The 26,005-nt window shown below is 50.7% G+C and overlaps 2 protein-coding genes across 3 annotated transcripts in view; one reads left to right on the plus strand and one right to left on the minus strand.

Annotated features, from left to right (window-relative positions):
- TDRD12 (tudor domain containing 12) overlaps window positions 1–1,233 on the plus strand; it is a 114,241-nt gene extending 113,008 nt beyond the window's left edge. The window contains exon 33 of the mRNA XM_084905689.1: window positions 467–1,233. Coding sequence (XP_084761815.1) covers window positions 467–558 — 92 coding nt within the window. The 3' untranslated portion in view covers window positions 559–1,233. The remainder of the gene's footprint in view (window positions 1–466) is intronic.
- On the minus strand, window positions 28–24,298 carry SLC7A9 (solute carrier family 7 member 9). Of its 2 annotated transcripts, none has more exons than XM_084905720.1 (14): window positions 24,227–24,298; window positions 23,509–23,621; window positions 20,747–20,894; window positions 20,235–20,477; window positions 19,758–19,883; window positions 19,379–19,478; window positions 18,119–18,163; window positions 17,511–17,634; window positions 16,633–16,736; window positions 8,056–8,152; window positions 6,793–6,942; window positions 5,989–6,163; window positions 3,640–3,750; window positions 28–262 (listed from the first exon to the last, which is right to left on the minus strand). In XM_084905720.1, the coding sequence occupies exons 2-13, from the start codon at window positions 23,593–23,595 to the stop codon at window positions 3,686–3,688; spliced, it is 1,464 nt and encodes a 487-aa protein (XP_084761846.1). In that variant the 5' UTR covers window positions 23,596–23,621; window positions 24,227–24,298; the 3' UTR covers window positions 28–262; window positions 3,640–3,685. The 2 variants fall into 2 exon arrangements, with proteins under 2 accessions (XP_084761846.1, XP_084761847.1); XM_084905721.1 differs by lacking the exon at window positions 28–262 and adding an exon at window positions 1,312–2,461 and having other exon boundaries at window positions 24,227–24,288.
- Window positions 24,299–26,005: the final 1,707 nt, after the last annotated feature.

The following is a 26,005-nucleotide window of genomic DNA, read 5'->3' on the forward strand; positions in this document are numbered from 1 at the left end:
CAATTATTAGTTATAACATACCTTTTTTATTAAATATATTTTTATTGATTTCAGAGAGGAAGAGAGAGATAGAAACATCAATGATGAAAGAGAATCATTGATTGGCTGCCTCCTGCAGGTTGGACTGAGCCCACAACCCAGGCATTTGCCCTTGACCGGAATGGAACCTGTGATCCTTCCATCGCAGGCCGATGCTCTATCCACTGAGCCAAATCGGTTAGGACAACATACCTTCTTGTAACACATTTTACAGGTAGTTTTCCTAGGAGAAAATTTAATTTATAAGCAGGTGAATTTTACCTGTTAATTTCCTGCCCAAAATAATGAAATTATAAAATAAGTTGCAAAATTGATAGAGGTAGAGCTCAAGAGACTTTTTCTACATTGACCAGAATAACAGGAGGGGAAAGGATTTGCTAATTAGCCCTTAGTTAACACGTTTTAAAATAATATCTGTCTCTTTTAGTTGTAACATCTAAAAACCTGTCCTGCAAAGTGGCGGAAGTGGTTGAGAGCAGTGACCTGACTTCGGAGGATGAGGAGACCGAGAGTGACTGAGCCCGTGGGCCCGGACCTGAGGCGGACATGGGACCACTGAGTGACTGGACGTTAGAGAACAGCAGTCACGTTCACACCTTTTTATTAGTAGGGGTCATCTGGCGGCCCTGGGATTGGTAATGGTGAGAAATGCTGAATCTATTTAAAAATGGGCTGCAGGTCTGGGCCTGGTAGCTTAGTTGGTTAGAGCAGTGGTCGGCAAACTCATTAGTCAACAGAGCCAAATATCAACAGTACAACAATTGAAATTTCTTTTGAGAGCCTAATTTTTTAAACTTAAACTTCTAACGCCACTTCTTCAAAATAGACTTGCCCAGGCCCTGTTTTTTGTGGAAGAGCCACACTCAAGAGGCCAAAGAGCTGCATGAGGCTCTCGAGCCTCAGTTTGCAGATCACTGGATTAGAGCGTCATCCTGATATGCCAAGGTTGTGGGTTCGATCCCCAGTCAGGGCACATACAAGAATCAACCAATGAATGCATAAATAAGTGGGACAGCAGATCGATGTTTCTTTCTCGAATTAATAAAAAAAAATAAAAATGTTAAAAAAGGACTGAAGATGAGACTATGAAGGAGGTGGGAGCGGAGACGGGAATGCTGGTCTAACAGCCCCTCTTCCCCGCTGTCCTGCTCATTGCGTCGTTGCGTCATTCTAAGCCCATCCTGACACATCCCAGTTGAATGACAAAGAGCACTTAGCTTTTGGATAATGAACTGTACTATCTGGAGCTAGTCTACTTTTTTTTTTCCATTTAAACCTATGTTTGGTGCATTCCTAAAAACATGTTGTGTATATAAATTGAAGTTTCTGTCTCATAATTCACAAAGGCAGTGCTTAACAGAGCCTTTCAGCCATGAGTTAGTTGGGATTCAAACTTGCAGTAGCACCTCTGTTGTCCTTAAGGTATTGCTTGCTGCTCCGGGCAAGTTTACTTCATATAAAGATATTTCAGGGATAAAAATGGGGTGGCCTCAGCAATACCAGCCAGACCCAACACTTTCTGGAGGTAAGCTACTGCTCCAGCAGGACCCTCTGAACCTGCGGAGTCCCGGGCCAATGGGACAAAGGTTCCCCTTCAGTGGAGACGGAAAAGGACCTGTGGGCTGCCTGCAGGTAACCCTCAGGCCACCTGGATGTGATGACCCCTGAAAACACTCCTGGCCCCATTCTGGGGCTGTGCGCCAGGTTCACAAGACACTTAGGAGGAAGGTGTCCTGCCACTACCCCTTAACCCTGGTGCCCAGAGCCTGACTTTGCCTGTGACTTGGAAAAGGTAGAGAGAGCCGCTGTGCACATCTTCAATGCTGTGCACGTCTCCATTCTGTGTGAGTCTGGCAGCCGCCCCCAGAGGTAGAAGAGCGGCTGCTGGAATGCCACTGTGCGCCTGGTCCGAGGTCTTTAGTCTCTCATACACCAGAACGCACAGATGCTCGGGTGCTGCATCTCCCAGGTGGGAGCACCGGGAGAAAGAGGTAAATCTTTTCGCCAGGCTGACCCGTGGGCAGGTTTGGATCCCACTCTGGCTCAGTTTCCTCATCTGTAAAACAAGACCTTCTGCTTACCACGCTGCCCCTCCTCGGGAGGTGCCCAGAGCGCTGCTGCTCAGGGCTTCTGTTGTGGGAGGCGGCTCCGAGCAGGAGGTCAGACCACCGCCCTGGCAGGAGGACACGGTGCGCAGCCTGGACGGCGGCCAGAGCACAGGAAACAGGAAGCTCTGTGTCTTTGCTGGCAAAGGTTTGGGCTGCGGAGTTCTAAGTCCTCATGAGGGTTGGTGTCTGGGCACAGCCTTTGCTCCGGCTGCAGGAGGCCTTGGGGTGGCGGCCAGCCTCCTGAGCTGCACTGGCTTTCCCTGGCTTTCCCTGGCTTGTCGGCCAGCTGCAGTGATGCTCAGTGTATGTAGGCTCTTGTAAAACATAGCAAATAATAGCGAGTAATGGAGCTGCACAAATCTGTTCCCCATGTGCAGATGCTGGGGGCCTGCTCTCAAAGACGACGGAATGCTCACTCACTGTGGTTCACAAACAGCTAAATGAAAGTACGGGGAGGCCCTGGCTGGGTGGCTCTGTTGGTTGGAGTGTCGACCTATATACCAAAAGGTTGTGGGTTCAGTTCCTGGTCAGGGCACATACTTAGCAGATTTGATCCCCAATCAGGGCACTTAGGGGAGACAACTAATTGATGGTTCTCTCTCATATTCATGTTTCTCTCTCTCCCTTCCTCTAAAATAAATGAGAAGACGAAACAAAACATGTCCTCAGGTGAGGATTAAAAAAATAAATTACAGGGGAGGAGGCTTAAACTAACCTTCATTTCTTTTTTCAGACATTTATATTTACTGTTTGAAGATCTAAATAACGTTTTGCAGGACATAGGACACCGACTTGTGAAATGTAAACAACTACTAATTGTTTTTTTTTTGTACTGATTTCATGTTTGGGAAAGATTTCTGAAATATAAGGTAAAATACGTTGTCTTTATGTTTCTAAAATCGTTCCCATATTTAGTTGTGTGATCTCTTTTGAAGTATATCAATAAAATTAGTGTTTTCACAGAAGTGTTTATTCTTAAATTCTTTTAGACAACATTTCCCTGAGTGCCAAATGCAAAATAGAATTTTATTCACCGTGCTTTCTTGTTTGACCAAAACACCAGTGGAGACTGTTGGGGAGCCAGGAAGCTGACCGCTGGTTGCAGCGCCCTCAGTTCCCACGGTCAGCTCTGCAGTGGGGCCGCCACATCCCGCCTGGGACAGGCCTGCCATGCACGTCCCAGGTTAAATATGGGGGCGGCACTAAGTTTCACCAGTTTCTTGTATTTCTTTTGATCACTAAGTTTAAAGACACCCTTATTTAAGGAGGTGTGATCTGCCCCTTGGTAAAGAGTCGCTGCCCAGTGGTGGTGATTTTTAATCCAGCCCTCCCCTGGTCATCAGCCTCTGGAAGTGACATCTTCGCCTGTTAGTTTAGCTAGCACCCCCCTTGAGAATTAAGAATATCTAAAAATACCACTATTATAGACATCGCAATACATTTTTTTTTCTTAAGAAAACATCAGAAAGAAGTACTTGCAGATATTGCTTACAAAATAAATACATCACTGCTGGACCTGCTGCAGGCGACTGAGTCTGTTACTCTGGAGCTTCCTCCGCTGGGACAACTTCCATCAGCATCTGAAGGTGCATGGTGATGGGCTCTGGAGGAGAGTTGGAAAGTGCAGTTAGGAAGCTAATGAAACGAGCAGGCTTATCGGTGAGCAGTCCTGCTGTGACTCCGGGTGAGTCTTGTGAGACCTCGCTCTGGGGCCCACCCCGCGGTGCTGGGAGGCAGGCAGAGCCATCCTGGCAGCTCAGTGGTTCTTTGGACACAAATTATTTCCCCGAAAGCATTAGAGACCTGCTAAATATTTTATTGCCACCAAACAATTTGTAGGAAAAATATGAATGACTCAAGTATATACATATGTTTACCACTGACCAATGGTTGAATATGAATCTGAAATCACTGAAGACTTTATCTTGTTTAAAACACAAATTGTTCACTCTTTTCACCTGTTTAATTCCAACGTCTTAACTGGTTTTTGTAGGGAGCAGCTTGGCTAAATATTCTAAAGCTGAGAGGACATGTTTGGGGGGAGGTGGAAGAGGGTATCGGGCATGAGTGGTGATGGAAGGAGAAGTGATTGACTTGGCGTGGTGACACGGTACAATATACAGATGATGTATTATAGAATTGTACAGCTGACACTATTTAATTTTATTAATGTCACCCCAATAGAGTCAATAAATAGTACAGTATGTGGGGGGACGACATATTTTGTACCTGGCTAGATTCTCTGTCAGCATGATCAAATGCAAGTTTATTTTCCAAGGCATGGGGCGAAATAGCTGCTTTTTAAATAGTAATAAATTATCTTTCCTTCCTATGGTACTGTGTCTGCAATTCCTCTCTCAGTTTATGGTTAAAGAGGTTGGGATGGGGTGAGCTATTTCAGGAAAGGAGAAAAGTCCTTGGTGGAAATATAAAGCTAGATTTTGCTTTTTGTTTCACTTTGTTAATCAACATGAAAGAGATCCTCTCTTCCTTACGACACGACGGTCAGGTAAGTGGTGGTACCTGGTTCCACAGAGGAGGACATGGAGGCTGAGAGAGGACCTGGAACTTGCCCAAGCTCTAGGCATCCTCATCCAAGAGCTCGGAGTGAATAAACCTCACCCAGTGGGGGGGGGGGGGGGGTTGCTCTTTCCTGCCTTTACCTTGCATGCCTATCTAAGTTCATTTATATAAGTAACCACGTAGGCATGTCTGAAGAGAGGATTGTACTTCCCTGTTCAGATAAGCTGAAGGAGAAAGGGAGAGGGAGATTTTTAATCACATTCACTCAATAAATGTTGAATAGCTTCAGCCAGATCCCTGCCTTTAGGAACTCTGGTACAGGGAGAAGGAGACCAGGAAATACCCATCATGCTCAGGGCCTGGAGGCTTTTATAGCTGGAGTTCCCAGCAGTGGGATGTGCCAAAGGGATGACACCTGGTGAGCATCTTACACGCTGATGTACTGCCGAGTCTCCATGATGTACTTTGGCGCTACTTTCTTTTTTCAAAGTGAAAGTGGTTATATAGTTAAACTTTTAAACAAGTGCCTTATAATAGACTAGAGGCCCAGTACATGAAATGCGTGCATGGGTAGGGTCCCTAGGCCTGGCTGGCAATCAGAACCAATTTATGGGGTGACTGGCAGGGTGAACAGTGGGTGGATCCCTGATGGCACCCACCTTGGCCAGCTTGGTGCTGCCCACTCGCTGGCCCTGCCCCCCACTGCTGCTGGTTGTTTCTCTGCAGGGCAATCAGGCCCCTGCTCTCACCCACTTTGGCTGGCCTGGGGCCTGCAGGCTGGGGGCAGCTCCTGCATTGAGCGTCTGCTCCCTAGTGGTCAGTGTGCATCAGAGCAACTGGTGGTTCTTTCTTTTGGTCGATTTGTATATTAGGCTTTTATTGTATAGGATGAAGACCCAGGATTGCTGAGTGGAAAATGAGAGCTGTTGCCTTGGCATTGAAGGCTTGGGCCCTTGTCTCAGCTCTGTCACTACCTGGGTGTCTCTGGGATGCCTCTGAGCCTCCCAGATGCTGCCTGTGGTTCTCTGCAGTTAGGTGCCCAACAGTGGGGAGAGGCAACACCACTGAACTGTGTGCTTAAAATGGTTAAGATGGTAAGGCTTATCTGTATTTCACAATTTTAAAAAATGGTGCCTTCGCATCTGCTTATTACAGTAATTGATGGAAACAAAGGAGGAGGCCACAGGTGGACCCCAGAGCTGTCACACTGAGGTTAAGGTGAAATTTGCCCGCTGCCTGAGGTCCTGTGATGGTCCTGGGAGACCCAGGGCCGGCGTGCTCCCCTAATTCAACTGCCTGCCCCTCTGTTGATACTTACTTGAGATTTTCTGAGCCCATCCAAACTTGTAGTGGACAAAAAGGAAGTAAAATATCGTGCCGCTGAGAATAAATAACATGCAATAGAGGTACTCCATTTCGGGTTTGCTGATGATTGGAGCCAAAACCAGGAACACGGATATGAGAGTCACCAAGATGGGGATGAAAATGGGAACCTGTGGGCAAAACAGCACGTGTCATGATTTGGCCATGCACATTCCTTCTGGAAATTTTTTATTCAAAACCAAGACAATGATACAGAAAGAAGAATTAATGAAATCCATGTCTCTCCCCCTCTAATTTCAATATTTAATTTTCCCAACTTTATTCTACTTTTTGTTTCCTTGGAACATAAAGAAAATGGCAGACTTCCTATCATTTTTAACTAACATTTTCAGTAATCATCTTTAACTGGTAAGGATTTTTTAAAATTGATTTCAGAGAGAAAGGAAGAGAAAGATATAGAAACATCAATGATGAAAGGAAATCATTGATTGGCTGCCTCCTGCACCCTCCCCCCGCTACTGGCAACCAAGCCTGCAACCCAGGCATGTGCCCTTGACCATAACCAAACCTGGAACCCTTCAGTCCGCAGGCCGACAGTCTATCCACTGAGCCAAACCAGCTAGGTCAGAGATTTTGTTTTTAACATGTTCATTCCCTTCCCTGAATTATTATGTATTATTTCAGAGAAGAGTAGGGTCAGGTTGGAAATGTTGCCCTTGGAATTTAAAATAGTTACCGCTCTCTCTAACTCATTTCAAGAAATTGAAGGTATCCGTGACACTTGGGGCATTAAACCTACCCTGATAGGTCTTTCCAGTTCTTTCCTCGTGAACCTCATCACGATCAGCCCCAGAACCGTCATGCCATAGAACATCCAGGCAGCAAAGCTGAAGTAGTTGACTAAGGAGTTGATATCACCAGGGATGATATAAATGAGGGCTACGAAACCCTAGTGGGAAGAAGGACACATTCTTAGGTCATTAGCATATAAGACACCATCTTTATCCCTCCCCAGAGGGATGATGGAGCAGCTTTCCCTGTGGATAAACACCAGCATGGAAGGCAACTGCATCCCATCATCCCGGGCGTTAAATCAGGCTGGCTCTGATGGGTGTTCTCTTCTCGGCCTGACGGAAAGGATTTGGAAAATGTGTGACTCTGAAGCTGTGGTTTTAGGGAGGAACACAACATGTAAGAGTGCGTATATTGCACCAGCTTCTTAATTATGAATTTTCCTTCCAGATTGCTTTCGCCATGGGAAAGGGCCCTGGGCTAGGAAACTCGGGCTGTCGGGTCTGGTCATGACCTGCACTGTCTGCACCGTGTGAACCCAAGGATCTTGTGATTCTGGGTCTGTTTCCTTGTTGTCAAAAGGAGTAGATGTAGAGAACAGTGGTTCTCTTCTGGGATGGGTGGAGGAGTCTGGCCCCGAGGCTGAGTGGATGGTCTTGGGTACCCAACCAGGAATTCTGCCCCACTGAGAAGATGTCAAAGGGCCATTCACGCACAGGATCCCATGACTTCTAAATTATTGGACCTTAATGAGAAGCTGTTGCCAGTAGCTAACTTGTAAATGCCTTACTCTTTCCCCATAATGGTGGTTTGTTACCAGGGGTCTAGGGCAAACAAATGTACATGTAAGAGATATAGAGGATACAAGTTTGGATATCTCTCACGGATAAATTCAGAACAAGGAGCCAGAGGTTGAATAACTGTCTGAATTGTCTTGGGCTTTTATTTTATTATTTATTGATTGATTTTAGAGAGAGGAAAGAAGAGAGAGAGGGAGGGGAACATTGATTTGTTGCTCTACTTACTTATGCATTCATTGATTGACTCTAGTATGTACCCTGACTGGATATCGAACCCACAATCTTGGCATATTGAGGCAATGCTTTAACCAACTGAGCTACCTGGCCAGGGCCTTGAACTTTTTTTTTAATGTATTTGAGGTTGAGGATTAAGAGAACCTGTGTCATTTGAAAACCACTGCACTTAGCAACCAAACTGAGGGACCCTCTGCCCTTAAGGGGGATGTTTTCATGGTGGAATCCATACTCACAATAAAGATGATGGCAGGGGCTGGGGTCAGGCGCTTGACGCTAATGTAAGAGAGCACTTTCAGCATGTGGCCTTCCCGGCCCGCGACGTAAACCAGTCTGGAAAATGCAGAAGTCAGTCGGTTGGCGTGCAGGCTGCTGTACTATCCCTGAGCAAGTATGTCTCAGCTCCCCCCCCCCTCCCCCCCCAGGCCACAGAGAAGGACTGAGCTGTGACCCTGGTGTTTTCAGGCAGGGCTGGCCTCCGGAGGTGGGTGCGTTTCGCTGAGTGAGGGAGAGAATTGCATCCTGATGCAGTGGAGTCACCTACATGGGGAAACGGTGCGGTGGCTTGGGAAACCCTTTTATTTATTTTTTAAAATTTTTTTATTAAGGTATTATATGTGTACATATCTTTCCATTGCCCCGCCCCCCCCCGGGGGGTTTTCGTCCATTGGTTTTGTTTATATGCATGCATACAAGTCCTTCGGTTGATCTCTTATCTCCCTCAAATCTCCCTATCTGGGGAGGCCCTTTCAAAGAGGAGATTTCTGAGCTGAGTCCTAAAACTTGTGCAGGAAATAAATGTGAAGTGCCTTAGCCAGTTTTTCTCAGTGGATAGAGCATCAGCCTGCAGATCAAAGGGTCCTGAGTTTGATTCTGGTCAAGGGCAGGTAACTTGATTTCAGGCTCCTCCCTGGCCCAGGTCCTGGTTGGGGCTCATGCAGAAGGCAACCAATCTATGTGTCTCTCTCACATCGATGTTACTCTCTGTCTTTCCCTCTCTCCCTTCTACTCTCCCTAAAGATCAATAGAAAAATATCCTCGGTGAGGATTAACAACAACAACAAGGAAGAAAAAAAAAAAAAAAAAAAAGGGAAAGGAAGAAAGATATGTGTAGTCCAGACCCAGGTGACCCTGGGGGTGTCTGGTGCACTGAAAGGCTGCCAGTTCCATTCCTGCCAGGGCACATGCCCAAGCTCTGCGCTCCATCCCCAGTAGTGAAATATGGTAGCAATCATACTTGGGTAAAAACTGCTGTTTGAATTTTAACCTTGCTATCTGACTTCGACCTTCGATTACTTGCTTAAACAATAGGGTAGTTACAGGAGATTGACTCCCACTGACTCAGTAGCTTCAGGGGTAGAAACTATAGATAACCTTTAGAGATTAACCTTTGAGTTCTGCTTTTGTATTATGGGCAAGATAGGGCCACATTCCAATGTTCCCAGCCTTTAGAATTTAGAACAAAGGGAAATTCCTGTGGTTTGAAGCTTTAAAAAGGATTGCCTACACCTGGAACAGTGCGGTCCTGTGGGGCCCACCTGCCTGTGGTGCTCCTGCGGCCGACCTGGCCAGTTTTTCAATAAACCCTTGCCTGCTTTTTAAATCTTCAGCCTCCGGTGGTCTTATTTTGAACCCAGGGTTCGACCCCACGACAGTAGGAGGCAGCTGATCCTTGTTTCACTCAGTCTCTCCCTATCCCTTCCACTCCCTCTAAAAATCCATAAAAATGTTTTTAAAAATTTTAATCAACATAGATACAAGTGAAAAATTAAGGTGAAGCTAGATCTAAGTATAAAGCACAGAGAAATGAAAAGTGTGGACAGGAAGTTGAGAGAAGAAACAGGCTGTGGAATGTATGGATAATAATAGCACAGGAAAAGACCTATCAGTGAAACTAAATGAATCAAGTATATTGGAGATGATCATGGTGGCATTTCAAGCCAGTAAGGAAAGAGTGGACTATTCAATAAGAAATACTGGGACAACAGATAAAGATTTGGGGGTGAGATGGAAAGTGAGGTTTATGCCTCACATCCAAATGTACTAGTATTCCAGATTGATCAAAGAGATACAGTAAAATGCTAGAAGAAAATTTGGTGGGTGTTCTTGAAAGGAGAGGAAGGTTTGTCTATGTGAAATAGAAAACTCAGAGAAAAGAGAGGATCCAAGATGGCTGCTCGGATAGACATCTAACCGCAGCAGCACACAACAATTTCAATGGAATACAACTAAAATGTAGAGTGGACATCGCCCAGAGCTACAGGTAGTCGACTGACTGAAAATTCTACAACAAGAAGGAAAGAGAAAACCATAAGGAAAATCAGAGGAGCTGAAAAAAAGCCTAAGGTACAGAGACATGCTGCGCGCCCGCACGCACGCGCGCGGAGAGGTCGCAGCCGGAGAGGAGAAGAGGGCTGGGTGCTGCCCGGCGTTCCCTAGCAGGAAGGAAATAAAACCCCCAGCCTGGGCTGAACCCCCGAACCGGCAGCGCTGAGCCCCAAGTTATGGGCCAGACCCTGGGGACCCAGGCTCTGGCAGGGGGAGACGGGGCTGTGAGGCGGAATCCCAGGCGAGCAGCGAAAAGCAGGGCCCCGGAATCGCACGCACATTGTGCGCAGAGGACGGAATGTTGACTCTGATGCTGGATTACCCTAGCCGGAAGTAACAGGGCCTCCGGCGGTGCTGAGCCTCAGTCCAGACTGCTCTGAACCCCAGTTCTGGGCCAATCCCTGGGGACCCAGGCTCAAGCAGAGGGAGACGGGGCTGTGAGGTGGAGTCCTGGGAGAGCGGCGAAAGGCCGAGCCCCCGGAGTCGTGCACATTGCTTGCAAGGGAAGGAATGTTGACTCTGATGCGGGATTGCCCTGGAGGGAAGGAAACAGGAGCCCCGGCTGTGTTGGGCCCCAGTTTCGACTGCTCTGAACCCCAGTCCTGGACCAGACCCTGGGGACCCAGGCTCGAGCAGGGGGAGACGGGGCTGTGAGGCGGAATCCCAGGGGAGTGGCAAAAAGCGGAGCCCCCAGAGTCGCGCGTACTGCGTGCAGAGAACAGTCTGTTGACTCTGATCCTAGACTCCCCTAGCGGGAAGGAGAGAAAAAAGCTCCAGACTGGAGGAATGCGACAGGGAGCAGGAGCCCCTGCCGGACACCGGCCAGCCGGGCGCCGGCAGGGAGCCGGGAAACGGGCCCCTCAGGGGGGGGGGCGTGCTCCTGAGCCTTCGACCTCTGAGCGCGGGCAATGGAGCCAAGGCCATGGGCTGCTTCCTGGGTGGCGCCAACCCCTGCAACAGGCTGGAGCAGCGCGGGAGCCCACGGAGAACAAAGGGGTGCCACAGGCCAACCTGCTGAGCTTCCAGGACAAGGAGGAAGAAACCAAAGAAGTTCTCAATGTGAAGAAATCAAGTGAGAGCAAAAGATAGTAAAATTACTTAAGAAAGAATACAAAGAAGATCTTGAAAAATCAAAGACTAAGTCAGAACTCAACTCACCAGCCAACATTGCAACATATATGCATTAAAAAAAAAAAAAGGACAGAATGTTGGAACAGCGGCGGCCAGGCCTAGAGTGCCCAGGCACAAGGCAGTGGCAGCTGGGCCCGGAGCAGCAACGGCCAGGCCCCAGAGCAGCAGCAGCCAGAACCAGAGCAACAACAGCCAGCACTGGAGCAGCCAGACCTGGGGCAGTGGCAGCCAGGCCTGAGGCGGAGGCAGCCAAGCCCAGGGTGGCCAGTCCAGGAACACCCAGACCCAGAGTGGCCGGGCCCAGAGAAGCCGGGCCCAGAGCACCCGGGTTTGGAGCAGCCAGGCCCAGAACAGCAGTAGCCAAGCCCGGAGCATCCAGGCTGGGAGCGGCCAGACTCGGAGCGGCCGGGCCTGGGGCAGCCGGGCCCAGAGCAGCCGGGTCGGGTGCGGCCAGGCCCGGAGCAGCAGCTGCCAGGCTGGGAGCGGCCAGGCCCGGAGCAGCCGGGTCTGGTGCAGCCAGGCCCAGAGCAGCGGTTGCCAGGCTGAGAGCAGCCAGGCTCGGAGCAGCCGGGTCTGGTGCGGCCAGGCCCGGAGCAGCAGCTGCCAGGCTGGGAGCGGCCAGGCCCGGAGCAGCGGCTGCCAGGCTGGGAGTGGCCAGGCCCGGAGCAGCAGCTGCCAGGCTGGGAGCGGCCAGGCCCAGAGCAGCCGGGTCGGGTGCGGCCAGGCCCGGAGCAGCAGCAGCCAAGTCCAGAGCAACTAGGTCAGGAGCGGCAGTGACCAGACCCGGAGCAGCTGGTTGTGGAACGAACCAGAGCAACAGAGGCCAGGCCCGGAGCAGCCAGGCCTGGAACAGCTCGCTCCTCACCTGCCCCTGCCCCACGGCTGCCTCTCAGACATGGCTGGAAACTTTTGTGGGAACTTGAGAGTCTGCTGAATCAAGTGTTGAAGGCTTAGATCTGGATGTGTTGAGTTAGTATAGGGCTGGGGTGTTGATCTGTGAGAGCCTTGGGTGGGGCCTGGATGAGGCTGGTTGACCTATTTGGAAATGTCTTTTGTGTGAAATGTATCATTGGGCATGTGGAGGTATTATTGATATGAGAAAATGCTAAGTAACTGATTTACTATCTGAAAAGGGATTTACTATCGGGGAAAGGGAGGGAGGAAGAGACTGAACATAAACTGCACCTATGGATGAGGACAATGGGGGATGGGGAGGGGGCAGAGGGTGAGGTGGGAACCTGGTGGAGGGGGGAAGAAATGAGGAACCTTTGTAACAATATGAACAATAAAGATTGATTTTTAAAATAAATAAATAAATAAATAAATAAATAAAGTTCAGGACACACACACACACACACAAAACAAAACAAAACAAAACAAAACAAAAAACAAACAAACAAAAAAAAAAACAAATAGAAAACTCATAAACCAGCAATCAAAGATCTTAGATTTGACCCAAAAAAAATTACATCCAACATAATCCAGTATACATAAGTCCCGGTCCAACCCCTACTCTGCACAGGTACAGAACTGTCCAAAATTCACTCAAAATGGATCATATGCCTAAATGTATTCATTTAGATGAAATGTCTGGAAAACCAAAGTTATAGACACAGAAGCAGATCACTGGTTGCCTAGAGCTGGAGGTTAGGCATGAGGGAAATTTTTGAGATGATAGAAATTTTCTAGAATTGCCTTGTGATGATGTTTGCTCAGCATTATAAACTTACTAAAATCCTTGAATTGTGCAATTCCAAAGTGAATTTTATGCTATTTATACCTCAATAGAGCTATTAAAATTGTGTTTCTATGTACTAGCAACAAACTAACAGAAACTGTTTGTTTGTGTGTTTTTTTACAGTATAAACAATACAATGGGCTCTGGTTAGTGTGTCTCAATTGGTTGTTTGTGGTCCCTTGCACCAAAGGGTTGCCAATTGGATTCCTGGTCACGGCACATGCCTGTTTACAGGTTCAATCCCTTGTTAGAATGAGTGTGGGAGGTATCTGATGGATGTTTCTCTCTCTCCCTCCCTCTCCTTTTATCTCTGTCTAAAATAAATAAAAGCATATTAAAACATACAATGACATCAAAAATATGAAATATTTTGAGTAAAGTCTTAAAAATATGTGCAAAAACTGTATACTGAAAACTACTAAAAAGCATTCTTAAAATAGATTTTTATTTATTTCAGAGAGAAGGGGAGAGGGAGAGATGAAACATCAGTGATGAGAGAGAATTATTGATTGGCTGCCTCCTCTATGCTCCCATTGGGATCAAGCCTGCACCTCAAGCATGTGTCCTGACTGGAAATCAAACCTTGACTTCCTGGTTTATAGGTCTACACTCCACCACTGACCCACACTGGCCAGGCAAAAAACATTTTTGAAAGAAATGAAGGATGACCCAAATAAACAAGAGACACAGTCCATTCCCATAGATTGGAAGAATCAATACTTTTAAGATGGCCATCCTCTCCAATTGATCTATAGATTAAAAGATTCAAAATAGTCCTGATCAAAATCCCTGAAGGCTTTTTTAAATAAAGAATTTAATAAGCTGATTCTAAAATTCACGTAGAAATGCAAAGAATCTAGAATAGCCAAAACATCTTTGAAGATGTTTAGTTGTAGGATCAGATTGCCTGTACTCTGATACAACTTTAGAAAATGATTTTGTGGCCAAGACCGGTTTGGCTCAATGGTAGAGCGTCGGCTTGGGGACTGAAAGGTCCCGGGTTCGATTCCGGTCGAGGGCATGTACCTTGGTTGCGGGCACATCCCCAGTAGGGGGTGTGCAAGAGGCAGCTGATCGATGTCTATCTCTCATCAATGTTTCTAACTCTCTATCTCTCTCCCTTCCTCTCTGTACAAAACCAATAAAATATATTTAAAAAAAAAAAAAAAAAAAAAAAGAAAAAAAAAAAAGAAAATGATTTTGTGGTAATGTATTTCATTTATTTAAGTATCTAAGTGTTTAACTTTTGGCAATTTCAAATTCAGAGATATATCCACTCAGAATGCTGAACAACGGGCAAAAGCATGTTTAAGAATGTCTCCTGCAATATATAGGTGGCCAGTAGACATATGAAAAGATGCTCAACATCACTAGTCATCAGAGAAATGCAAACCACAATGAGATATCACCTCACACATGTCAGACTAGCTGTCATCAGAAAAATAAACAAGTGTTAGCAAAGTTATGGAGAAAAAGGCACCAATTGGGAATACCAATTGGTGTAGCCAGTATGGAAAACAGAATGGAGGTTCTTCATAAAATTAAAAGTAGAACTACAATATGACCCTCTTCTGGGTATTTATTTGAAGAAGTCTAAACAGTAATTCAAAAAGATATACACATCCCTACATTCATTTCAGCATTATTTACAAAAGCCAAGATATAGAAGCAACCTAAGTGCTCATTGATAGATGAATGCATAAAGAGTGTTACATACATGAAGTGAATATGACTTGGCCATAAAAAAAGAATGAAATCTTACCATCCTAAAAGGTATTATGCTGAGTGGAACAAGTCTGATGGAGAAAGACAAGTACCATATGACTTCATTTATATGTGGAGTCTAAAGAACAAACTAAGTAGAGAAACCAAGATGGCGGCATAGGTAAACACCTAAACTGCCGCCTCACACAACAATTTCAAAACTACAACTAAAAGCCAAAACACACATCATCCAGAACCACAGGAAGGTTGGCTGAGTGGAAATTCTACAACTAGAAGGAAAGAGAAAAGCACACTGAGATTCAGAGGAGCTGTAGAAGGCAGAGGTACCGAGGCACGCGTGTGTGTGCACAGAGAGGGCTGGCAACTGAGTACATGGCTAGCTTTCTCAATCGGGAGGGAGACAAAAGCTCCTGACTGCTCTGAACTCCGGTACTGAGCGAAACTCTGGGGACCCAGACTGATACGGGGAGAAACTGGACTGTCAGGAAGAGAAAAGCACACTGAGACTCAGAGGTATAGGGAGTGGACTGACAATTCTCGGGGGGAAAGAGGTGTGGGAGGTGCGGGAAGAGACTGGACAAAAATTGTACACCTATGGATGAGGACAGTGGGGTGGGATAAGGGCAGAGGGTGGGGTGGGAACCGGGTGGAAGGGCGGTATGGTGGGGGGTAGGAGGGAAGAGGAACAATTATAATAATCTGAACAATAAAGATTTATTTAAAAAATAAAGGAAGAACAAACTAAGTAAAACAAAAATAGACTGATAAAGAGAACAAAGTGATGGTTGCCAGATGGGAGGGGTTTGGGAGCTGGATGAAAAAGGTAAAGGGATTAAGGAGTACACATTGGTAGTTACAAAACAGTCACAGGGATGTAAAGTACAGCACAGGAACTATAGTCAATAATTTTATAATAACTATGTGTGGTTCTAGGTGGGTCCTAGACTTATTTTTTTATTTTTATTGATTTTTTACAGAGAGATAGAGAGCTAGAAACATCGATGAGAGAGAAACATCGACCAGCTGCCTCCTGCACATCCCCACCGGGAATGTGCCCGCAACCAACGTACATGCCCCTGACCGGAATCGAACCTGGGACCCTTCAGTCCGCAGACCGACGCTCTATCCACTGAGCCAAACCGGTTTCGGCAAGGGTCCTAGACTTATTGGGGACCACTTTATAAGTTATATAAATGTCTAACCACTATGTATATCTGAAACTACTATAATATCAAATACCAATTGTAATTGAACTTTTTTGTTAAATTAGAAAAAAAAGAAGCCCTGCAGCAGTGCTTATGAGAATACCCCCACCTAGGCCATAAGTGGAATCACGCTAAACGATGCTAATCATAGTAGAAGACATCATCACTGATAACTGTCTCTAGACCAGGAGGGTCAAGGAGGTTGGCCAGGCTGTTGGTGCAAATAATAACCACTGTTGGCTTTTGTGCTACAGAGATGGAGTTGAAGCCTAAAATATTGGCTGTCTGGCCCTTTAAGGAAAAGTTTGCCAATCCCTGTTCTAGACTGTGTGTATATTAGCAGGAGACAATGATCAAGAAATATCATTAGGTGAATAAAAGGACAAAGTGGAAAGACTGCATGTGAACCAACGCCTCTCTCTCCCTGTGTCACCAGACGGCCTGGTGCTGCAGTCGGTAGCATTGTTACCCCAAAGAGGAACCAGGGCCTCCCTTCGGTGGGGCCAGCCACGTCCAGGGCCAGCGTGCAGGCTTGCCCATGCTTTTCACTCCCTTCCCTGGACGTCAGGTTTCCAGCCATGAGGGTTTAGCCTGCAGAGCCCTAAGGAATTAGCCCTGAGGCTGGTGTCCTCCTGTGCAGTCAGCTCTGGTGCCCTTGTCCCTGGGATGAGTATAGGGTCACCTACCTGCCCGCGGTAAAGCAGGTCCCGTTAGCAGCACCGATGGTTGAAAATGCCACAAAGAGTGGAACGATCCAAGAGGCTGGATAGAGAACACGGTCCCCAAACGTCTAGTGAGAGAAGCGATATCGAGTCCTGAGGGTCTTGCATGGCCGCTGAGAACCATGGGTCCCAAGAAAGCTGCTGTGCTGCCCCAGAGGCCTGGTCCCCACCCTCAGGGGTGCAGCCCCTGACCCCTCCTGGAGAGGAAAAGCTGGGAACCACCCGGGAGGGAATCAACCGAGCCTCTTCTCCTCTCAGAGCATCTCAGCACCTATGGATGGTGACAGAAATCTCCTCTCCACCTCTCCATCATCATTCTCAGGCATCTCTGTCTCGTTTGGACACTGTGGCCTCTCAAAACCTCCGCCCCCTCATTCAGAGTGACTTGTTCTCCCTCGAACTCCGCTGGGTGAACTCATCATAACCAAGACTGCTTCCCCCTGCTCCCACCCTCGTCATCTCATTCTCTGTTTCTAGTTGGTTTCCTCTCCTAGCCCAGCTCCAAGAGGCTTCCAGCGCATGGACCCACCCACCCTTTCCGCTGTCCCTCACACCCCACGTTGTCCTTGCCCGGTCTACAGTCCTCATTGCATCATTATAACTCCCTCCCACAGGGACTCCCTGGCATTTTCCTCTCCCTCCTACTTGTCTGTCACAATCCCGGCCTGTCCCCAGCCACTGCTGTACGGGGAAAGGGACCTGCCAGCCAGCTGGCGGCCCTCAGCCTCAGGTGGGTGTTTGGAGCTGCCCTCAGCTGTTCACTCTCCCTTCTCCTGGCCAACCACTCCCCCCGTGAGGGCTTCGGCGTGAGCTTTTCTCCTCCCACCGAGGCCTGCACTCACCACGGCCACCGCCTGCGACTGCAGGAGCTCGGTCGCTGTCATCACCGTGAAGTAGGACACGTTCATGAGGATGTAGCACCCGGTCACCAGCGGGATCCCGATGATGATAGCCAGGGGCAGGTTTCTGTGAGGGGCGGGAACCCGGGGACCCGTGTCAGGCCAGAGCGGCCCTCGAGAGACTCAACAGCCTGTCGATCTTGTCCAGTCTTTCCTCCTGCCTGCCCTGGCCAGCCCTCGGTCTGCCCCCGTGGTGGCTGGGACACGGCGGCCCCCGGAGGCCCACCCAGCAGGGCACGCGTGAAAGCACAGCCCAGCGGCCCGTTGACATCTTCCAATGAGAAAGACCCTCCCTCTGACTCCCAGGCAGTCAATGGAATTGTTCACAAGCAAAACAAGCCAGAGCTAACGTTGGAGTTCCCCCTTCCTATCAGCCATCATCCCACCGCCCCAAACCAAACCAAATGCTACGAGTGGAAACGAGGGTACAGGAACCCAGTCGGTGCCAGGCAGGGGTCTGGGGTGACGGGAGGAAGTGGTTCCTCTTTGACTTGGGTGAGAGAAACATGCTTGCCTGCCCACCGTCTCCGGTCCTGACTCAGTCTTCTCACCTGAAAGGGTTTTTAAGTTCCTCTGTGATGTAATTGAGTTGATTCCTAGAAAGAGAAAAGAAACATCTATATATATAAAACCCTAATATGCAAATAGACCGAACAGCGGAACAAGCGAACAACTGGTTGCTATGACATGCGCTGACAGGGGGCATGCACAGAACCTGGTGGGCGTCAGCCACAGCAGGATGATGGAACAGGTGAGTGGGGCCACCAGACCATGGCAGGGTGCCGGTTACTATCATCAGGGTGAGCCTCTGGTGGTTACTGAAAATCCTTTGCTCCTGTGCACCACACTCCTGCCTGGCACTCGCACCTGCTGCCAGCAACCGGGCCACTGCTCGCACCGCTGCTGGCGCTGGCCCCAATTGCTCTGCCGTCAGAGGGTGCAAGTGGAGCCGGTGGTGGCGGGAGCGGGGCTGCTGGCAGACGGGAGACCAGGAGGCTGCAGCAGGAGGGGCCGGGCAGGGGCACGGAGGATGGGCTGAGACCCGCCCCTGTGCCCACCTCAGCCTCGTGACCCACACTTCCTTTCAAGGTGCACGAATTCGTACACCGGACCCCCGTGAGTATCACAATTGCTGAGGTTGTGAAACACCAAATAGTGAGTGTTGGCCTCGTGTGAGACTCTCTGCCCCAGGGAAGGCGCCCTGCGGGGTTTGGGGTAACTTCCTTCAGAGGAAGCCTGGGCTGCCTGGTGCAGAGATCTGCACGTCCATCGGTTGGGAGTCTTTGTCCTCCATGGGAATCAAGCGACTTTTCAAGAATTATTGGCAGTCTCCCCAAGGCGCTTTGAAAAAATGGAAAATTTTTGGAAAAGAGAATGAAACCTGCAGATGCTGTACATTAGGGAAAGATCATGTCATGGATGGCCACGCTTCTTCCTTGAAGGACATAAGCAGAATCTCACCAACTAAACCTCGGTTTCAAGGGGAAATAGGAGCTGCTGGACACCCTCCTGGCGGCCCTGCCTGTCTGCGGTGGGCTGAGCCTCTGTTTCTGCGGAGCCGCTGGCCCCGGGCCCCACCACTGCCGGCTCACAGGCCACGCCAGGGCCTGGGGCCACGAGGGACCGGGATAGGGGCACGTGTCCCCGGGTCTGGGGAGAACAGAAGGGTGAGGGGGGTGCTTAACAAAATGGAGTAGATGTGACGGTGAATTTCAGGGTCCCACCAAACCCCAGAAGCCATTGCTTTCCGGGCAGTGTCAGTCGCTAGCCAGGAGAACCCACACCCGGAGGCGCTGCCTTTGCGTGCTTACCATCCATCGTACGCCCAGAGCCCGTTATAAAACGCCAGGCTGATGGCTCCCACGGACAGCTGTGAGCCCTCAAAAGAATTCTCAAAGTTCTTTGTATTTCCTGTAATGAAGCAGGTAAATAAAGTCGGTATCAGCCGACCAGAGGGGACTGTGCATCCTCTCCGTGTGAAAGATTCGTGACCTGAGGTTATTAAACAAACTCCGAGAAGCTGGAAAACAAGCTCCTGTTGCGTGTGTGTGTGTGTGTGTGTGCGTGTGTGTGTGTGTGTGTGTGTGTGCCTGTGTGTGTGTGTCCCGGAGAGATCTGCTCAGCAGGAGACTCCGGAGAGAAGGAGGCCCGGGCTGCGGCGCCCGCCCCGCCCCTCCCGCTGAAGGTCACCTTGAGCCAGGAGGACCAGCCCGCTGACGATGATGACGGCCACGATCACCAGCTTGGCCGCTGTGAACACGTTCTGGACGTAGCTGCCCAGCCGCACGCTCAGCGCATTCACCGTGGTGATGATCACTGGGGAGGGGGCAACATGCTGTGTCAGGGTTCAGCATCTCCTCGTCCGAAAGGCCCTGGGAGGAGGCTTCTTTCCAGCCCCCCACCTCTCCTCACAAAGGCCTTTGGGATCGGAGGGCGATGGAGAAGCAACCCGGCCCCTGCACCCGGCCCCGCGGACAGCCAGCGGCGCCCTCGCTGCAGCTCCCACAGGGAGGAGCAGGGATGGCAAAGCGGGACCGGCTCTGCCCGCCTCGCACCTCCCGCAGGCCCGCTTCTGCACGTGTGGGACCTGAGACCAGTGTCCCCGCCTCGTCTGTGCCGGGTCTTCTCTGACCCCCGCCCACGGTTCGCTCGGGCGCGGGCACTCACAGATGGCAGCGGCGGCCAGGCACTTCACCACCGCTTCCGGGGGCTTACAGCCCGCGTAGAAGGGCGCAGAGGCGTACTCGGCAAAGCTGAGGCAGATGATGGCGAAGGAGGAGGGCTTGATGATGAACAGGCTGGTCCAGGAGAAGAGGTAGGCGGGGATGGGGCCGAAGGCCTCCATCAGGTACGGGTACTCGCCCCCCGACTTGGCGATCATCGTGCCAAGCTCTGCAAAGCACAGAGCACCTGGAACAGAGGGGGGCCCCAGGCCCCGGTGAGGCGACCCAGTGGAGAGCCCTCCTCCCGCTGGGGGCCATGCGCGCTGGGCCCAGCATGGTCCCCTCATCCGACTGAGCTGAGTTCTGGCCACTGGACACTTGGGCGCAGCCTGACTCACACCTACTGCGCGCCGCTCGGGAAGGGACCCCGAGGCCGCAGGGCCAGGGAGCGAATCGCGCTCAGATAGCCCAGCCCCCATTCACCAGGAGACCCCGCCGGGGCGGCATCTTCGTTACCCAGGGTTGCGAGAATGCCGCACGCCGCCCATATGATGAGACAGGGCCCCACGGCCTCCGTGTTGCTGAGCACAGACTTGGGGGAAATGAAGATCCCAGAGCCGATGATGGTGCCCACGATGATGCAGATGCCGCTGAACAGCCCCACCTTGGGTGTGGGGGAGGGAGAGAGTTAGTCCTGCGCCGGGTCCTGCTCCGATGGCCAGCTGCCGCCCCTCCCCGCTCCCCTGGGTGCAGCCAGCACAGCCCCAGGCGCAGCCCCCTCCCAGGCGCTGCCACCCCGGCTGCTGCAGGAGTGACCGGGGGCTTTGCTCATACGAAGTCCATTAATCCCCACAGCAGCCTCGTGAGTCCGGAATACCACATCATATCCGTTTTACAGAAGAGAAAACGGAGGCACAGAAAGGCAGACCTGGTGCAAGTCCCTACACCAGCGCTGCGCCTGCTGCCCCGGCCAGAGGGCTCTGACGCTAACGGCTGGTTTAGCAAACAGTCCCCAAGGGAAAGGCTGTGGGCACTGAGAAGTACAAATCGGGGTGTAAAGTACAGCATAGGAATATAGTCAATAATGTGATAACTATGTGCAGTGCCACGTGGGTACCAGATTTATTGTGGGAACCACTTTGTAAATTACACAAATATCTAACCACTGTGCTGTACACCAGAAACTGGTATGAAATAATATTGAACATCAACTATAATTAACAAATTTATTTTTTAAAAGGAAGGCTCTAGTCCTAGCTGGTTTGGCTCAGTGGGTAGAGCGTTGGCCTGCGAACTGAAGGGTCCCAGGTTTGATTTGGGTCAAGGGCACATGCCCAGGTTGTGGGCTCAACCCCCAGTAGGGGATGTGCAGGAGGCAGCTGATCAACAATTCTCTCACATCACTGATATTTCTCTCTCTCCCTCTCCCTTTCTCTCTGAAATCAATAAAAACATATTTTTAAAAAATTAAAAAGGAAGGCTGAAGGGACATGCCTGTTCGCGGGGCAGAGCAGAACGGAGCTTCTCCCTCAGAGCTGGCAGGGAAACCGGAGCGTGGGGCCGGCCAGGCCGTCTCAGGGCGGGGTGGGAGGAGAGCAATGGAGGCCTCCAGGGACAGAAACTCTGGGGCTGTGACCTTTCTGAGGCCATTTTATAAGGTATGTGCTTCCTACCAAGGCCCAGCTCAGACACACCCCGCTGAGCTCATCCCGTGAGGCTCCAGAACCGGCAGACGGAATCCGAGGGGCAAGAGCTCAGGCGGGCCGCTGGGAACTGGTTAACGTAACGGGGGAGATCCGTTTGTCAGAACCAGCAAACTGAGCACTGGAGATCTAGGCACTTCGCTGTGTGTGAATCATACATGAACCAAGTAAGAAAAACACTATTTTAAGGAAGAAAGTGTCTGATGTAGACCCCTGCTTTGAACGTCTGCCCCCAGAAGCCGCCAGCCTGGTGTCTGGAGCCCAGAGAACAGAGCTTCCCAGCAGGACACACACACACACACACACACGCACGCAAACACACGCAGGGGGCCCAGGGAGCAGTCAGCCTCTGTTCTGGCCTCAGGGCCGTCTCAGTCTCAGCTTCCCTCCTCTAAGGGCAGGGCTCACTCATGCCCGGGAGTCCTCCAGAACCTCCTGCTGAGGTCTGCGATCACCCCCACTCGCCCGGGCTAGCTCAGCTGTGCTCTTTTTATTTTTGTTTGTATGTATGTATGTATTTATTTATTTATTTATTTATATTTTATTGATTTTTTTTTTTTTTTTTTTACAGAGAGGAAGAGAGAGGGAGAGAGAGTTAGAAACATCGATGAGAGAGAAACATCTATTAGCTGCCTCCTGCACACCCCCCTGTGGGCATGTACGTTGGTGCCCACAACCAACGTACATGCCCTTGACTGGAATCAAACCCAGGACCCTTCAGACCGCAGACTGATGCTCTATCCACTGAGCCAAACTGGTTTCGGCTGTGTTCTTTTTATGAAGGAAGGCTGTTACTGCCTGTCAGCAGACTCCTGGGGCCCCCAGATTCCAGGCCAACCCTCAGTCAGTCCAAGCCACCCCCTCTGAACTCCAGGTCCCTCCTCCCTCTGCCCCCTGTGCTGCCAGGAGTGGGCGCCTCTGCCAGAGCTCAGCCCACTTGCCCTGCTCTCCTGCTCTGGAAGCCGCTCTGGGCTCCCATTACCCCCCAGGAGCCTGCAGCCTGTTCCTCCCCTGCACCCCCCATAGCTCCCTCCACTGGGACCAGCTGCTCCCTGCTCAGGATGGGGCATCTGGCTCCTTTTTGCCTCTCCCCCCCTTCTCTCCCCACCCTCACCCCCCAATGCCAGCCCCATCTCACACCAGCCCTGGGCCCCCAAGGCTGCAGATACCTCCACGTCCAGCCCTTATTATATTCCAATCAGAGCGCTCACCTCTGGCACAGCCATGCCAGGCTCACCACCCAGCCAGGCTGACTAAGGAGGGGGAGTTTCTTAGCACTGGATCCAGGGGGACAGGCATTTGGTGAAGACGTTACAGAGGAAACTCAAACATCAAAGGGCCTCTGACCGTCCGGAGAGGCCATGGGGCTGAGCATACACCAGCTCCTCCAGGCACGCTCAGTGCACACCTATCAACAAGGATATGCTGAGCTCACTGGCGAGAGGGGAGGAGGTTACGTGCAAAGTTGTGTTCCTTCAGAGATGCGCTTTTCCAATCAGAGGTCAGGGCCTTTCCCCGCCTGCGCCGGGGCCACGCCCCCCAGCGTGAGGGCCGTGGGCACCGGCTCCGCCTTACCTCCTTTTGGAGACTTGTGGTCTTGGGTTCATTACTCTGGATGGACTTCTGATCCTCTCTCCTTTTCCTCAGGCTCGTCTCCTCCATCGTTGCCTCCTGCCAGCTCTAAGAGGCTGCGAGGAGGGCGTGGGCCTGATTCAGCAAATGCCCAGCAGACGGGCGCCAGGGGAGCTCGGCGGCCCTGCTCGGCCAGCGCCCTGGGTGTGGGAACTGACTCCGAAAGCAGATCAGAGCTGCTGTCTCAGGAAAGCACAGGTGCCCACCCCTCAGGGAATGATCTCAGCCCCCCAGTAAGTTTTTCTGTGTGCTGTGCAGGCCTCCCTTGGCACCGGCTCCGGGCTGTCTCCTAACCCCCCCTGCCAGGCGCCTGCACCTCCGGGCTGAGCCTCAGCAACGAACGCGTGGAAGCCATTCTAGCTGCATGGTCCAACTCCATTTTTCCCAAAGTAAAAGGGACTTTGTATTTACTAGTAAATATGGGTCCACTGAGTAGAACCGCATTCCGGGAAGGAACATTGTTCTCAGAATTTCTTCCTCGCACATAACAGATCCACCAGGTAGGTGCCTTCCGCCGAAGGATGCCAGACAAGGAAAACATGCTGAGAACGGGCTCGAGGCTCCCCTCGTGGACGGCCCTGCCCGTCCCCGTTCTGTAAACCAGGTCCCGCCCAGCCCGAGGCGAAGACAGCGGCCAGCCGCCCGCCGCCATCGGCCTTACCTTCTCACTCCACGGAGCCGTGAGGAGTGCCTGTGTCTGCGCCGCCGAGTCCGGGAATGGCCATGTCTTGTGGCCAGGAGTGGAGGAAGCCAGAAGGTACAGAGGTCAACAAAGGTAATAATTAAACACTTTTTTTTTCCCCTTAAGAAATGAAGTTTGGATAATATTCTAACACCACACCAAAAGGGGAGAGCCAGGCAAGCCAGTGTCTCTCCAGAAACGTTTTTGTTTCGTTCATTAGTGTCTAGATCAACTTTCCCCCTCTGCTGGCTTCCCCCCCATCAGCGACATCTCGTAAGAAGAAATCTCTGTAAAGACGGGAACCCGAGGAAATAAACTTTGGAACCAACTCTTTTATTACTTAATAGGCTGCATTTACAACTCCAGCCAGGCAGCCCGGAGCTTGTAACTCCCTGTCAGGACAGATGTAACTCCCGGGGCCTCGGTCTGACCAGGCGGGTGGGAGGGTGGCGAGTCCGTCCTGCTCCTGTTTGCCAGGGACTGGGTTTTGGCCCCTCCTGGACCCCTGAGGGTGCTGGGCGCATGCAGACTCAGCAGTGCGGCTCCCTACGGGTCCCAGCCCACCTGCCCCCGCCCCTGCCCCCGCCCCTGCCCCTGCACCCGCACCCACACCCCCTCGCTGGTTCAGTTCGAGGTGCCGCAGTAAAGTAGCCCGTGTTCACCGCTGTGGGTGGAAGAGGGCCACCCGCAGTGACACCCACGCGCGCCCAGCCCAGGCTCTGATTCCCAGCGAGACCCACTGCGCCTGGGCCGGAGGAACCGGGTGCCCGGCCTGCTCGCCCCTCCGCCACAGGACTAGTCTCAGGAGAGAGAGACCTACATAACCAGACATCCTGAAAAGAGAGACCATAGGGAGACAAAGAAACAGCCCGCACATGAAAGAAAAGCAGGCATCACCAGAAAAGGAAGTAAATGAGTTAGAGGCAAGCAACCTACCAGAGCAAGAATTCAGAGTAGCCAAAACCAGTTTGGCTCAGTGATAAGAGGGCCAGTCTGCGGACTGAAAGGTCCCGGGTTCGATTCCGGTCAAGGGCATGTGCATTGGTTGCGGGCACATCCCCGGTAGGGGGTGTGCAGGAGGCAGCTGGTAGATGTTTCTCTCTCATCGACGTTTCTAGTTCTCTATCTCTCTCCCTTCCTCTCTGTAAAAAATCAATTAAAAAAAAAAAAAGAATTCAGAGTAATGATCATAAGATGGCTAAAAAGAATGGAAGACAAATTTGACAATAGGAGTAGGAACCAAGAGGAAATGAAGAAGAACCAAGAGGAAATGAAAAATGACATAGATACTGTAAAGAACTCAATAGAAAGCATCAAAAGTAGGCTAGAAGAAGCAGAGGACCGAATCAGTGAGCTAGAAGACAAGATGGAAAAAAAATACCCAATTAGAGCAGCTTCTAGAGTGGAAGAGGGGCAGAGACATCATCAGCTCCACCCTCTCACTTACTGAATGGGGAAACTGAGGCCCTGAGGCCGCCGGGCTCTGCCCTGCCCGGAGGTCTGGCTCTGGGGGCAGAGGTGCTGCAGCGGTGCCTCCAGCGAGGGCAGACCCACCCCTTCCCGGTGCAGCTCGAGCCCCTCACCTCAGAGCGGCCTCCTGTGGGCTGGGAGGAGTCCGGGCTGCGGCATGGCCAGTTATCACAGCCGGCTCCCCGGGGGTAAGTCTAACAGCATTCCAGAGATCCGGATGAGGCCAAAGGTCATGGGCAGAGCTGAGTGGGTCCCCGGAGTTCCTTAGGGAACATTTGGGACAGGCTG

Source organism: Pipistrellus hanaki (assembly GCF_964339955.1).
Source record: "Pipistrellus hanaki genome assembly, chromosome: 15".
NCBI classification, from domain to species: domain Eukaryota; kingdom Metazoa; phylum Chordata; class Mammalia; order Chiroptera; family Vespertilionidae; genus Pipistrellus; species Pipistrellus hanaki.

What these genes read in the sequence shown, in the direction of transcription:
- SLC7A9 (XM_084905720.1), bottom strand. Translation starts at nt 23,595, where the DNA reads ATGGAGGAGACGAGCCTGAGGAAAAGGAGAGAGGATCAGAAGTCCATC. An exon ending in CCTGGCCGCCGCTGCCATCT is followed by an intron (nt 19,884 to 20,234) that starts GTGAGTGCCCGC and finishes CCCCCTCCCCAG; the next exon opens with TGATCATCACCACGGTGAAT. An exon ending in GAACTTAAAAACCCTTTCAG is followed by an intron (nt 17,635 to 18,118) that starts GTGAGAAGACTG and finishes CGCCCCTCACAG; the next exon opens with AAACCTGCCCCTGGCTATCA.